This window comes from Ctenocephalides felis, unplaced genomic scaffold, assembly GCF_003426905.1.
Source record: "Ctenocephalides felis isolate EL2017-DRISC unplaced genomic scaffold, ASM342690v1 CF-g0.4_SCAFFOLD_01170, whole genome shotgun sequence".
Taxonomy (NCBI): Eukaryota; Metazoa; Arthropoda; class Insecta; order Siphonaptera; family Pulicidae; genus Ctenocephalides; species Ctenocephalides felis.
In genome coordinates, this window is record NW_020537324.1 from 29,208,033 (window position 1) to 29,223,831 (window position 15,799).

Below are 15,799 nucleotides of genomic sequence, written 5' to 3' on the forward strand. Positions count from 1 at the left end.
CACATCACAACCATATAGTTATTATAACATTGTTTTTTAACATTTATGCGTTTTGTAAGTTAGGTTTTCTATCTAAAACATCTATCTAATATTCTATCTAAACATTCTATCTAAAACAGACAGCAGCAAGATGGCATTTTGACAGCAGCAACATGGCATTTTGACAGTATTTTTTTTTATTAACTTCCCGTAGGGTAAGTTATTGTAATGGGCCAAAAATCAAAACTGAACATTTTCGCATACCTCAGACAAAATGGATGTGTGTGTGTATGTATGTATGGATACAATTTTTCAGTCACGTTTTCGGGCGCACGGATCAACCGATTTGAATGGTTCAAAAAACATTCGATTCCTATTGATAGGGAGATATGTTAATTAGTTTTTGTCAAAGGCAGGTCCAGCAGTTACGGAGATAAAGAGCAAAGAGTGCAGAAAATAGAAATTGAGTTTTTGAGAGAAAACGGAGCATCCGATTTGTATGATCTAAAAACATTCTATTAGTAATGATTGGGAGAAGTGTTTATTAGTTTTTGGCAAAGGCAGGCCCAGCCATTTAGAAGATACAGAGCTAAATGTGTAAAAAATGGCTTTTGGAAAAAAAAATTTTTGTTTCAACTTTTTTTTTCAAAAATTTTTTTTTGTATATCGAAAATAATTCAGATTTTATTTTTAATTCTGACTATAGTTCTAATATACTTTAAACAAATAATTTCAACTTTGCAATACAGTTTATATAAATCTTATAAATATTAGACAATGTTACAATATTAATAATAATCTATTTGAAAACATTCAGTACTCCTCGAACATTTCGTTACGGTACGGAAAGTTCCAGAAATTTGCCTTAAGGCACGATGCTATACACCCCACTAGTTTTTATTTAATTTGGTAAAGAACTAGTTACAGCATCTATTAATTTTTATTCCTAGAAATTGAATCAGTGCATCTCCAGGTATACTAATTTAGAAAATAAACTGTTACAATAAGCTGCTAATTTCAGTATATAATATTGGATAGTTTCGTTTCAATTATATATGAAATCATCTTGAAAACAATAATCCAAAATCTCTCATCGAGGTCTTTAATAATCTACATTTTGTGTCTGAATATTATACTAGTCTTGTATAAATTAAAAATGTTATTTTGATAAATTTTTTATTGATTTCAAAAATTGTCTCCAGATGTCTAACTAATAACAATACAACGTAAATAACAATATGTCCATTACATCGCTTCTGCTAATTGGTCTTATTTGGGTTAAATCATATTTCGCAAGACTTGTTCGGATGTTATGAAAAAAAAGCTGAGAAAAAATATTAATGATATTTAAGTTTAATGCACCGTGAAGGATATAACGATTGAAACGATATAGAATTTTATTAAAACTGCTCACTCGAGAAGAAAATATCATATAACCATTTTGATGTGCAGCCCTTTTCAGAAACACCCGGAAAATATTTTTTATGAATGATTCTAAAACGAACATGATTACATTTTATTATTTAGTCATAAAATGACAAGTAAATCACTGAAGTGTACTGTTTTTTTAAAGAAAACAAATATATCTTTATTTTGTATTAAAAGAAATAGCTTCAACATAGAATTTAAATTGTACGTTTTTTCAATTTCCTGGACGTAGTGATTAATAATCTTATATCAAATTGGTTATTGGAATGTTGTCAAATATTTTACAACTTTTGGCACTGATAATTTAATTTTTGGCAACATTTATTAAAGTTTATGAATCCAGATCATCTAAGATAGTTATTAAGTATTTCCTTAAATATAATATAACAATTATAGTTATAGATTTTAATTTAACTCTCCTTCGATTAACTCAGGTTGTTGGGTTATAATCTAACCCTCGTAGCTGTGGACAGTATTAATACTGATTTGTTTGTATATTATGTATTTGTTTCAGTTCTTATTACAATCACTGATTTGTCTCTAAGATGATATATTTATTTATTATTTATTATACATGTTGTTAAGCGGTCTTTACTTTTAGTAGTGAACAATTAGTCCCACTAAAAACTCCGCTACCCGCTCTACCAGGGGTAGCAACCATTCTGTGTAAATGTAAAAGCTCAATGCCATGAAGATTGCCACCTTCTTGGCCAATATAATACAACGAAAATACGTCCGAACAATAACTTTTTTCAAATTTTTTTTGTTATAATTAAGTACATAGTAAGTCGTTTTCATTAGAGCATATTAGTAAATTGCGATTAGTGCAAACTCATTAGCAAAATTTCATTTTTTATTTTATAAAAATAAAAATAATTTTAAGCAGAGTTATCATTTAGTTTTAAAATGTAGTCATTTTTAACGAAATAATTATTAACTTTTTGAAGAAGTTCATGTTATGGAACTGGTCTTTACTAACTTTATATTTTTCTTAGTTTTCTAATCATTCTAAATCTTTTGACACTAAAATTTAAAAATTATGTTTAATGGTATGTGAACCTAAATGTTGCTTTTTGCTGATGTTTATTTAAATTGTTTTTTTTTAATTTGGCAAATTTCGATGATGTTCATAGTTTATTTGTTAAGCTTGATTATTAGTCGAGGCATCTCATTGTGTATTTTTTTTCAATTTATTTTTTTAATGCTTGAGCAAAAAGCGTCAACAAATTTTGAAAGTTCAAGAATCTCGGATGATATTTTTTTATAATCGTGGTGATCCTGATTAGTATTTGTTAAATTTACTTGAGACAAAATTCTATTAGGGCTCGCCCGTAGGTATAAACGGTTAAGAGCGACGAGACTTAATTCAGAGGTCCCGGGTTCGATACCCACTTCGAGAAGCCCGTTGTCAGGCAGCATTGACAACAGTTTTCACTTGGAAATATAGATAGCAATATGTTTCCAAGTCAAAATAGCCCGGGTAGATGCACCAATAAAGTCTGCTCTATTAGATAAATTCTAATAATAAAATCTTCAAATATGGATGGATTAACCATTGGGTTACTATCTAAAAATACAAAGTAAGGAGAAGTTTTAGTCCAACAGCATGTAGGACGTAAGGTTCTAATTGTTGTTAGGATATGAGAAAAAAATCTATTAAATCTAGTTTGAACATTGTTTACATTTTAGATTTCCACGACTCTTGAACTATGTATTTGTATATACAGCATACTCATCCACTCAAAGTTTAAATCAAATATTCAAGTGCACTTAGTAATAAATGCGGTAAAAATGTAACATTTAATAAATTAATTTATGTTTATAATCGTGACTTTGCGTTAAGTCAAAATGATACTTACAACTAGTTTTTATTTGGTTTAAACATGACTTTACATTAGTATAAGTGGAAGATATAATTCACTTGTAGAATATCTTTGATAACTTAATTGATTTGCATTGATTAACATTGTTATTTTTAGCAATTTAATTATACCACTTATATTAAAGTAGAGTTACATTTAAGACAAAATAAAAAGGCAGGTTTCCGATATATGAAAATGACATCATTAAGAAACAAGATTAGCACCTCTCAAAATTGTACCAATTATACCAAATTTTAATAAATTTTCATAAATAATTTTTCGTTGGCTTATGATTTTTTAGATTGTTCATCGAGAACCATGATCGGCTGAGCCATTTCTTTGTAATTTGGAAAGAAATTCTTAAACTTTTCGTCCACATTTAAGCTCATACTACCGAATCGATTTTTAAAATCAAAAACTGTTCGAAAGATACTAGTTGGGAATGATACTGATTAGTTTTAGATGTAAATCTACCGAGCTGTTCTCTTGTAATTAACCGTTGAAAAAAATTTAAATCGATTTTTATTTTTTGGCAATATATATCATGGCCTTATAGAACTTACTGAAATATTACGACCTTACGACAAGAAGTCTAATTTTAAAAATTGATCCAAGTTTGAGAAAATGAGTAGTTTTTTGACGTTTGTTAAAATTAAAATTAGACAATTTTCTTGGTATAATAATAGAGTACTTGGTCTTAATGAACATACTAAACCATTAAAGCCATACGGAAATCGGTTCATTATAAACATTGTTGGTTTATGAAAATTTGCTTTTAGAAAACACTTCGAGTTAACGTGTTCGTTCGTTTTCAAATATGTGTAACAAAGCCACTCGGAATACTTATAATCACTCATAAATTAATTTATTTTTTATTGATTAAGTAGATTATTTACAAATCAAATTTTATAATTGTTAGACCAAATCTAATTAGTTTATTGATTAGTTAATGTCTGCAAACATTTTGATGCATACAAAAAATATTTCGAAATATTTACTGATTTCATTTATAAGAAATTTTCCGTCTAGACATTTGATACAATAATATGTATAAAACATACATAATTTTATAAAACACATATTTGACCATGAAGTTACATTGTTAAAGACTTGATTCAAGCCTTCAGTTATTAATTTTATATATCAACTTGTAGTGTGAAGAAGAAAATAAAACTGAATGAAGTAATATGACAAAAACGACTTCACATAATGTGCGTTGGTTGCAAACATGACCGAGATCGTAAAGAGACGCAAATTGATATTAATAAATTTCTGAGCACAGTTTTGCTTTTATAATCATAATATCAAGTTCAAATTCATATCATTTTCATTTTCACAACGTACAAAACGTTTGGCGCTGATTTTATTGCTTGAATTATAATGAAGAAAAGACGTAAAACGTTTAATATTTCAATACGACAGTTTTAGCATAATTTTCTCTTTCATTATTGTATCTGTTGATTTGGTGAAACTCATTTAGTATTGACAACTTGAAATAAAATGATGTATTTATATTTTGCAATTTTGGAATTTTTTAGAAATTATTTACTGCTAGCAAAGAGTTTCTAGCCCTTATTAATTTAGACATGATTATACGTGCTTGATAAGTATGTAAAATGTAAATACTTAAGCAAATATCCCATTTTACTTCTGCTTGATATCAAGCAGGCCAGACTGACTAAAACCGGCTAAATTTTCAAAATATACTAGCAAATTAAATATAATTGATTCAACATTTCAATATATCATTGAATAAATAAAAACTTTAAAATAATTTTTTTATCTACAATCTATTTGCTAGGAAGCAGTTCAATAATTGTTTTGGTTTTTTAACTTAAGTTTGTTACAAGTCCTTTCGAATTGAGACATGATTTTATATATGTAATTGATTAGTATATTGATACTTAAGTAAATATCTCATATTACTACTGATAGATATCAAGCTGGCCAGAAGTATTGGATACTGATTTAAAATATTATTTTTTAATTACAATCTGTCTGCTGGGAGGGAGTTCAGTAATTGTTTTGTTATTTTAACTTATGTCTGTTGCATAGTCCTTTGAATTTTAACATGTTTCTGTTAAAAGTCCTTTCGAAATGTGATTAGTATTTTTTGATTTTTAATCAACCTGAAAAGCAAGTTTTATCCGAAATCGTTCAGAATTATAATCTTAAGTAAAAATCTCATTTAACTACTGCTCGATATCAAGCTGGCCAGAAGCATTGGCTGTTGATCGTATTATGAGACTACAACCGGCTTAACTTTCAAAATATACTAGTAAATTAAATATAATTGATCATAACTTAACATCTCAATATATCAACGAATGAATAAAAACTTGAAAATATTTTTTTAAATTAAAATCTGTCTGCAGTAATTGTTCTGTTGTTTTAACATGTGTCTTTTACAAGTCCTTTCGAATTGTGACATGTTTTTACATACGTCATTAGTATTTTTTGACTTTTTATCATTTCTGGAGCAATGAACCCGAAAAGCAAGTTTTATCCGATCTCATTTAGAATTACAATCTTAAGTAACAATTTTATAATTTTGCTGCTCGATATCAAGCTGTTTAGGAACGTTGGCAACTTACAACCGGCTTAATTTTTTTTTTTAAATATACTAGCAAATTAAATATAATTGATTACAATTCAACATCTCAATAGAATACTAACGAATGAATAAAAACTTTAAAATATTTTTTTTAAATTACAATCTGTCTGCTAGGAAGACAGTAATTGTTTTGTTCTTTTTACACAAGTTTCTTATAAATCCTTTCGAATTGTGACAAGTTTTTACACACTTGATTAGTATTTTTTGATTATTTAAGATTTTTGGAGCAATTATAATCTTAGACAAAATTTTTATACTACCGCTGCTTGATATCAAGGTGGACAGAAACATTGACTATTGATTTGCGTTCTTATTATAAGACTACAACCGGCTTAATTTTCAAACTAGCGGTGCATGGCAACGTGCCTTAAGGAAAATTGCTGGAACGTCCTGTATATGGCATTATTTCTCCTTTTTTTTGATCTCCAAAACCGCTAGACCTGCCTCTCCAAAAATTGCATCAGTTCTTGATTTCGTCAATACAAACAAAATATTTTTAAACCATTCAAATCGCTTCGTTCTCTTAAAAATTTAATTAACATTTTTGGATGTTTTTGCCCCGTATCTTCGAAACGGCTGAACCTGCCTTTGCGATAAACTAATCAGCACGTCTCCTTATCAATAGGAATCGAATGTTTTTTTGATTATTAAAATTAGTTGATCTTTGTTTTCGAAATCGTCGACGAAAAATTGTATCCGCACATACATAAAACAACGCGCGCGCGCACGCACTCAAACATAAACACCCACATATATCCATTTTTTAAGGTATGCCAAAATGATCAGACACCTTTGAAACGTAAAGAAATATAAAAATTTTCATTTTCAACTGGTTAATGGGTTTTCGATTTTCGATTTTCGATTAATCAAATATATTTTATAATAAATTCAATTAATATATATATATATATATATATATATATTTTACTTAAAGTTACGTTTATTATATGCTCAATTGAATTTAATTGATCAAAATGAAACTGGATGATCTTTCAGAATTTTAATTATTACAGAGTAAATTACATTTATCATCAAAATTGCTGAAAATTTCTTCATGAAGCTAGATTGTAATTTACAAACAAAAAAAAGAAAATGCATATTTTCAAACACAGTCGTTTTTTATTTTCTTACTAGATGATGCTGTTTACTAAATGTACTAAACTTTGTTTTTGCGAGCAAAATTCTTTCTCAAATTTTTCGCTCTTGAGGTAGACATTGATTTGTCCTATTTTTTCGAATTCTCTTTCGTTTGTTTTAATTTTAGCGTATTTTTATTTGTGTATCATTTAATCGAATTCAACATAGCTGACACAGCGCGTATTGAGATTGTCCGCCGTCTGGATTCCTGAGCCTAAGTTGAAATTAGTTCTTACGTTATGATGGACTTTCGCCAAAAGTCTGGGCTAAATTTGTCGCAACAAGTGTCCACTTGTCGTTGCCATCATATTTACTACCTACTGATTCGATAATATCTTTCAGCAAAATCGAAGTTAATCAACACATTTATCAACTGAAACGGTCTGAAGCCGGATGGAAATGATTTATATCGAGATTGAAATATTAAATTGAAACACGATTCAATTGAACCTAAAACCGGCGTAGGTGCATATCTAATTAAATAAATGTTCAATGTTACGCAGGATACTAGTTCAATATTAATATTAGTCATAAGAGGAATATATTTCTTTGGTATCCTAATTATTTTGGCACTATATAGAACAAATGTAAATCCCATGAAAGCTTATTTTTGCTTTTCCTAATGTGGAATATTGATTTGCTGATACATGTTTGTTAATTGGTATTAACAATGCTGTTGTTGTGTGTTTCAAAAATACTTAATTTTTCATTTTCCGGTAAGTTATAGCAAAAAAGTAATCGCAAGTAGGGTAAGTAATCGCAAAAAAGCGAATATGAAAAATTTTGCATATCTTTACGTTTCAGAGTTTTCTGAAAATTTTGGCATACATTAGGAAAAAATTGTTTGTATGTGTGTGTGTATATGTATGCGTGTAGTATATATGTATGTGCGGATACAATTTTTTGCCGACGTTTTCGAGAGTGCGAATGAATCAATTTGAATGATTCAGAAAACGTATAGACATAAAAAAGAACTGATAAAATTTTTGGAAAGGCAAATCCAGCGGTTTCAGGGATCCGATAAAAAACGTACTAAAAATGCCATTAGTCGGTCAAAAATGATCTTTAGACATATGCACATAAAATTGTCAGATTTTAATAATAAGTATAAATTTTGTTTACATTTCTATGGGTTTCGTACCAATGTTTATTTGTAAGATTCAATATTTCATCTCTAAAACAGCTACGCAATGCAATCGCTTCGAAAAAAAAGTTCTAAAGTTTTTCAAACAAAATCAAAATATACCTAAAAGATCGTCATTTTTTTTCTAAATTCTCAAAACTCTATTTTTTTTTCAAAGTTTTCAAAAGTTTTATTAAAAATTGAATTTTTGGGACGAGAAGTACCAGCAATTTGCCTTAAGAGTGATGCCATGCACCACTAGTTTTTGTAAATTATCTTACCAAATTCAAATGGCTGAATAATAAAAAACGAGCCAAATTTAAAAAAATATATTTTACTATGTAAAGGAGAGCATCACAAGCATTAATTGCTTAAAATTTTCATAAAATATAAAATTTGGGCTTGGATCAATGCTCCTAGCAATATTTTTTTGGAGTTTTGTATATCTTGTGAAATTGTTTATAGTCTATAATTCTAATAGAATTTGACAAATTGATGTCATGGTAAGACTATGATGACAATTTAGAAATCTATAATATTTGCAATCAATGTCAGATTTAGTAATAAACAACATGCATAGAGCTTAATTTAAGCATAATTCAAGAGCATCCAAAAATAATTTATTATCACATGTATACGTCTTATGAAATATTGAATGACATGGTAAGCATGGTGATACGTTAACTTTACTTGTTATTTTATATAAAAGCTCAACAAAATCAAATAAATATAATTAGATTCACATTGGCAAAATGTAAAGGTTAACTTAATAAGATGAAAATTAAATTTCATCTTCATGACTTTCACAAACCATTATAATACCTATTCAGTAGTTAACGTTTTACATACAATTTTGAATTAAATTTACATAAAAAGGTAAAATATTTTCAGCAACATCAAGTGGATTTTTATTTCGGATTGGTATTTTCCCTACAGTTAAGATCATCCAATTTTATTTAATTTCAATTTTTATTTATTAACTATAATTCAGTTATAATAGTAGTCATCTATAATATCATTCTTAATTTTTTAATTGTGGTCAAGGTTTCTACGATAAAATTATCCACTACCATCTGGCAATAATAGTAGACTTGTGAAAACGTCCAAATTGTTCGAGTTCATAGCACATGAGCGCGCAACAAGTAGTACACGTGCTTTTATAAATAAATTTAATAGTGAAGTATTAGCTGCCAATAGAGTAAAAGGTTGTTGGCAAAGTATACAGGTAAATTTAGATATAATACACTTAATTAAAAGTACTATTTCATAAATTTAATTTACGCACAGTATATGTGAGACAGGAGCCATAGTCTTGTTTTACTGCTCATTTGCTTAGCTATCACTTATCATTAACAAGTTAATTAAAGTCAATTATTGATAATCAGAATCGGACAAAAGTCCATGATGCAAAACTGGAATTTTTATTGCACAAAATCTTAGTCAAGTTCTTGTATTTGGGTATGTAGTTGGACCAGAAACTAAACTGCAATACTCATATAAAAATGGACAAGAGAATAAAATTACTATATAGGTTAAAGGGTTTGGATTATAGGAAAGTCACTAACCAATTTGGACGTATGGTATTTAACTTTGGGAATATGCAACTAAACGATCATCAAAAAATATAAAATTGATCACTCCAGCAGCCTGGTACCTATCAAACAAAGTTATATAGAGCAATTTAAAAGTGCACTCAGTTAAGAAATTTATGATAACTAGAATATTATATCGACAAGTACTAAAATTAATAATTATACTCTCAAACTACAACATATTACTCTTTTCTATAACTCAACTAAAAAATAAATTTTATCTATTTAGTTAGAAGTATTAACTAGATAAAGAACAAATAGACTAACAAGATAAAAATAAAATTGATTTACCAGACTTATCTGGTAGTTTAATGTTTTATAAGACAGATGATATGGGGAACATTATACTAAAATATGATTTGATACTGGATACATAGAACTACATAACATTATATTAACAACTTTCATTTTATTCGATAAGCAATTTTCAAACGTATATCTCAAACTTTATTTTTTGTCTGTACATCTACTTATAAAGAATCGTATACTCATAAGTACCCTGCAAAGTACCTTAATTGTCTAACGCAAGCGTTTTAATTATAATGATTATGTATCTAATCGTCTTATCCATAATTAGATTTTAACATGATACCGTGATACAAATGAGTACTACGCAATGTTAAAAGCATTGAGGTGTTAGCATTGAATTTTGTTCAGAAGCAAAATAAATTAGATAATGCAAATTGGCCTATTCATATTAAATAAATAATATTTACATTCATTACATTTTTTTACAGAAACAGTGAACGATAGCAATGAAAAAATATGACTTCAATAAGTGTCCTATTAGAGTGACCGACTGCCCCAACTTTTTTATTGTCTTGTATGAAGAAACATTGGCATGTTTCAAGTAAGTCTATTTTTGATGCTTAAAAATATATAATATATATTATAAATATAATTACATTGGATGATAATGATAATGTTAATATTTAATGTTAATGGTGTATAACGATCTCTAAATTTCATATTTCAATACCCGGAACAAAATAATTTTCAAAACACGAACGCTGTAGGGTGTTGTTCTCTTAAGCGCTCGTTAAAAAGTTTAATCTAAAATTAACAAGATTATACAGAACAATTTTTTCCATATTCAAGTATTTTTCACAAAGTTGTAAATATTGTTTCAACCATCGATTTATATCAGCTATCATTAGGGCGGATCAACTAATATGGAACCGAAAAAATACATGGCACTTTGCATTTTTCACTTTCAATGGTAAGCTATGGTTTCTTCTGCGAAATTTCTTAACTTACCTACCCTAACGTAAATGTTTTATAGTAGTGGATTTTTGATAAAAAGAACTAATATAGAATGCCTGATGCAACAATGATATTAAAGCAAATCAATCGATATCGTTTGATTGAATAAAGAGGCATATTTTCTCTAAAATAAAAGGATAAAAACTAATTTAAAAATAAATCTATATTTACTATAGTTCACAGCTTGTTTGTGATACAATGAAGTATATATTTTGGCAAACACCTAGTAGTAATAGGCGCCAAACAAAAGCGATTCAATGGCTAAAAATAAAATTTAGATGAAGTCTAACTGACAGTATATTATAGAAATGCTCAACGTACATTATTTATAGATGTTATTAAAGAATGAATTTTTTTTATGAATTACGAGGATAATTTACAAAATACTGGTCTTACACAAACAACTAGATATACCGAAGAGAAGTATACCTGATAATTTAAATATTTTATGGCATATAATAAAAACACAATATCAAATAGGTTTATTATATTGAGTAAATAAATATATTAAATTTTAATAAAACAGATATAATTGAATTGTACTTACCGCCAGTGGCGTTCTCTGGTGGAACTAAAATAGTCCTGAACTGAAAAATATAATAAAAAATTAATCGATTGCTATACAGTGTCCATGTTCATAAAATTTATTGAAAAGAAAATATTTCTCTAAAACATCCTTAACTATTATATTACGTATTCTAAACGTTTTTCACGCGTGTATCAAATATCCTATTAATTTACATAAGTTTGTGTATCTAAAAACACTCATTAATTAATGCCATGACCTAATTAGTCAGAAATTTATCATGATTGCCCTTCAAATATATCTCAAACAATTCCTTTGTGATCTACTTGTGCACATAAATAACTCTTAGCGACGTCACATCTACAATTACATAGTTTAGAGATTAATTTGATATCAGGCTGATACTTCATGATACATAAAATTTCAACATATTTCAATTACATAGAAATAAAGACGTGTTTCTATTATCTTTTCTATTATATTTTTATAGATGATATAAATTGATTTTCGCCTAAAACTTGAATGTATTACATCTTTGTGATCACGCATGAATTAGATTTTCATTAATTAAAATGCCCAAATTTCAAATTAATTTTTGTATCAATATTCCCAACATCAAATCTTTTTCACTTGATCATGAAATCTTTTTAAAGTGAAGTAAAATTTTATTATTAATGATATATTTACCTGACTAATTGTGGCTTGCACAATATTTGGCGGGAACATGTTCCTGAAATACACAAAAACATCTGTTATAAATATATAGAATTAATAAGTTCATGAACAAAAATATTTGGTGGTATATTAATTTACGTGCATAAAAACTGCACATATTATGAAAATACATAATTATAAATAAAATGGTAGATAGTAAATATGTAGTATCAAAATATAAATTTTAAATATCAACTAATATTTTTTTTTAACCTTACTGAGATTAAAACTACATTATTAGATTCTTGAGTTTTGATTCCAAGAACCGAAAGTTGTTAAATAGAATTTACTAACAAATTATTTTCTAACACTTCAAGGATTTTATAATAATATTGTATTTCCACTTCTCTATTAAAAAGCAAATATTAATTCAAATTCCTTAAATATTTTACATTAAATATTTCTTTTAACCTTACTGAGATTAAAACTACATTATAAGATTAGAATTTTGATTCGAAGAACCGAAAGTTTTTTAGAATTTATTACTGACAAACTATTTTCTAACACTTCAAGGATTTTATAATAATATTGTATTTCCACTTGTCTATTAAAATGCAAATATTAATTCAAATTCCTTTACAGTAATTTACAAGAAATTCATTTTAGATGTGAAAAATGACAAAAATGAAATTTTGAAATCTAAAAATATTTTAGTTTTATTACTGAGGAAAGTCTAGCATGTCATCAGCTCTTCAAACACTTGTGCTGAATTCTAAAAATTATGACAAAAGGTGCAATATAAATATTGGTACATGTGTCTTTCCTTATCAATTTTGATTAGTCAACTGATGATGCTTTATAAATATAAGTTTATACAAAGTCTATATAATTTTAGAAAATTTATAAAAATTAACATAATTGAAAAATCTATAACAATTATTATAGATATGTAAATAATTTATAAGAAAGTTTTTTGTTCTAAATTTAGATATAATTTGTTTATATTCTTAAAAGTCGAGACAGTGTACGATAGTGACAGTGGTCATAAGAGCTAAACTATACTTATTTTCAGATAGGGTCTACAGGGAGAAAGATGTAGTATGATTGTTCAAACAAGTTTACATTATTGCTTTCAGTTAGTGTCCTACATTACATCTAGCTTTCAAATGTCTAGCTTTTAAAGAGTCAAAAGTAAGTTTTCATATTCGAATTCTCTTAATAACAACTTGATTGTATACAGATAAATCGCATTGATTGTTATTTTGCTGTAAGTTGAACATTAGCAGTTATTTACCAGCAATTACGTTTTGCTTAGATTTTAGCTGAGTCATAATAATGATTTGTTTTCAAAAGTGTACGTTGGGTACGGTTGTGACATGTATATCTTGTCCTTTTCGGGTGAAGTTTAAGCAGATAAGAAAAATGTAACTTTTAATTAAAATAAAATAAAATAGAAAGATAAAGGAAAAGAAAAGTTCAATATAAAAAAAAGATTTTACGAAGAATTATTTTTAACTTCGTTTAAACAATTTACGAGGTCTGTTCAAAAAGTTTTCGTAATTTTCGTTTTTTCAAAAAAATATTTATTTATTCGTCTACATTAATGTGGTTCCCTTCAAAGTAGTCCCCCCCAGATATAATACACTTATGCCAGCGTTTTTTCCAATTTTCGAAGCACCCTTGATATTCACTTTTTGATATGTCCTTGAGCACTCTCAGCGATTTTCTTCAATCGAGGAAAACCGCCGTCCTTTCATGGGTCTCTTCAACTTTGGGAATAGGAAAAAGTCACACGGAGCCATATCTGGTGAATTTTTGCACTTTGCAACACTTTATTTCATTTTTTACGCAAAATTTAATACAAATTCTTTGACTTTTTCAATTCTTCCATTGTAAAAATCGCCGAGCTCAGAAAAACACGTCGAACCTTAGCGACTACCACAGACAAAGTAAACAGTGAATATAGCTGAAAATTTCATCATACTTTAGGGGCATGTATACCAACACAATAAAAAAAAATTTTGACAATCAGACACTCCAGACCCGCGAAATTTAATTATTAGTAATTCCGGGTACTTTTTGAACAGATCATGTATGTTTTGTTATATAATATTATATTTTATTCATGAACTTTGTTTAAATGTTTGTTGTATTCTGTTACAGCTTATTGTTATTAACGACAATAAAAGTCGTTGTAAACCTTTTTGGTGTTTATATCTATTACTTTTAACTCATTTTTACGCCTGTCACAATTGTCCCTGGGGGTGTAAACAGTCTTTCCAATTTAAGTATCTAATATTACCTAACGTAAATGTTCACTTAATGTAATTTGAAGGTTATATCGAAATTTTAAATTTTGTGTTACTGGTACTGAACTTTGATCATCGAAATAAATTGTCATTAATCAGAATTGTCTTAATAAAACGCTTAAATGCTTTATTCTTAAGATTAATGATGAAATTCTTCTAGTTTTCTCTGTACCAAAATACATAAAATTAGTCTATTCCCTTTATAAATTTATTAATATTGTTATTGGAACATTATTGTTCTCTGGAATGTAACTATAAATTCTGGTTCTATATCGAAATTAGAAACTTTCTACTGTCAAATCTAGAATTATATTATTTTAACAGAAATACCTGTTAAAACTATTGTTATTAATCAGATTTCAGTAAATTATACAGATTAATGGGATAATTCTGCTGCAAAATAGGTCAATGTTATGGCAAGGCTATGCTACACTGTGTTTTTTCATATAAAATTGTACTGAAAACTGTCAAAATGCTAAGCATTTGTTGTGTGATCAGGCTTTTTACACATAAAATCTAACTTTTTGCGGATATTATTATGCCACATCAGAAAGTTGCACTTATGATAACATTCTTTTCTGACGTTTTCTAGGTTAGCTATTATATCTACAACGCCTGACTGCACAGCAAACACATGGCATTTTGACAGTTTTTAGTATCATTTCATATGAAAACGCAAAGAACATAACATTGGTATATTTTGCGGCGGAATTGGCCCATAAATTTTCAAAAATCATATAGGCTTTGCTTGAGATTAATGATGAGTCATTTCTTTCCTTCTTTCCACGGCATATATCTATAATCAGTTTATTCATTCTATGAATACATAGAAAACCCTCTAAGGACATTCATGTTCGCTGATATGTAATCTAAATCCTGGATCTATATCGAAATTCGAAATTCTAAATTTTGTACTATCGGTACGGAATCCACTTAATTCATTTCCCCGGAACGGATATACTTGTCTTCTATTATTCAGCTTCCTGAATTGCTTCTAGTTGGGGGATTTGCTCCATTGATGTTGGACCCAATTCACACGTTAAACGAATCATGTCCTGTTATCTGTATGTGCACGCATACAGGGACGGATCGGAATTAATTTTCAGTAAATTTTTGGTAAGGTAGGTCTAAGACGCTCTTAGATATCAGTAATAAAATATTATATGTGTTCATTTGATTCATAATGAATAAGCAAAAAAAATTGAGCGAAAATTTAACTTTTGCAATTATTTTACTTTTGTTATATGAAACTGAATTCTAGCTGTGACCGCAAATAATAGTTAACAAAAGGATTATACTTAATTAATGTAAC

The 15,799-nt window shown here is 27.9% G+C and overlaps 1 protein-coding gene across 1 annotated transcript in view; it reads right to left on the minus strand.

The window, feature by feature from the left end:
* The window catches only part of LOC113368017 (excitatory amino acid transporter 1), a 158,408-nt gene that overhangs the window by 11,015 nt on the left and 131,594 nt on the right, over positions 1-15,799 (minus strand). The window contains 2 exon segments of the mRNA XM_026609580.1: positions 9,574-9,590; positions 12,212-12,254. Coding sequence (XP_026465365.1) covers positions 9,574-9,590; positions 12,212-12,254 — 60 coding nt within the window.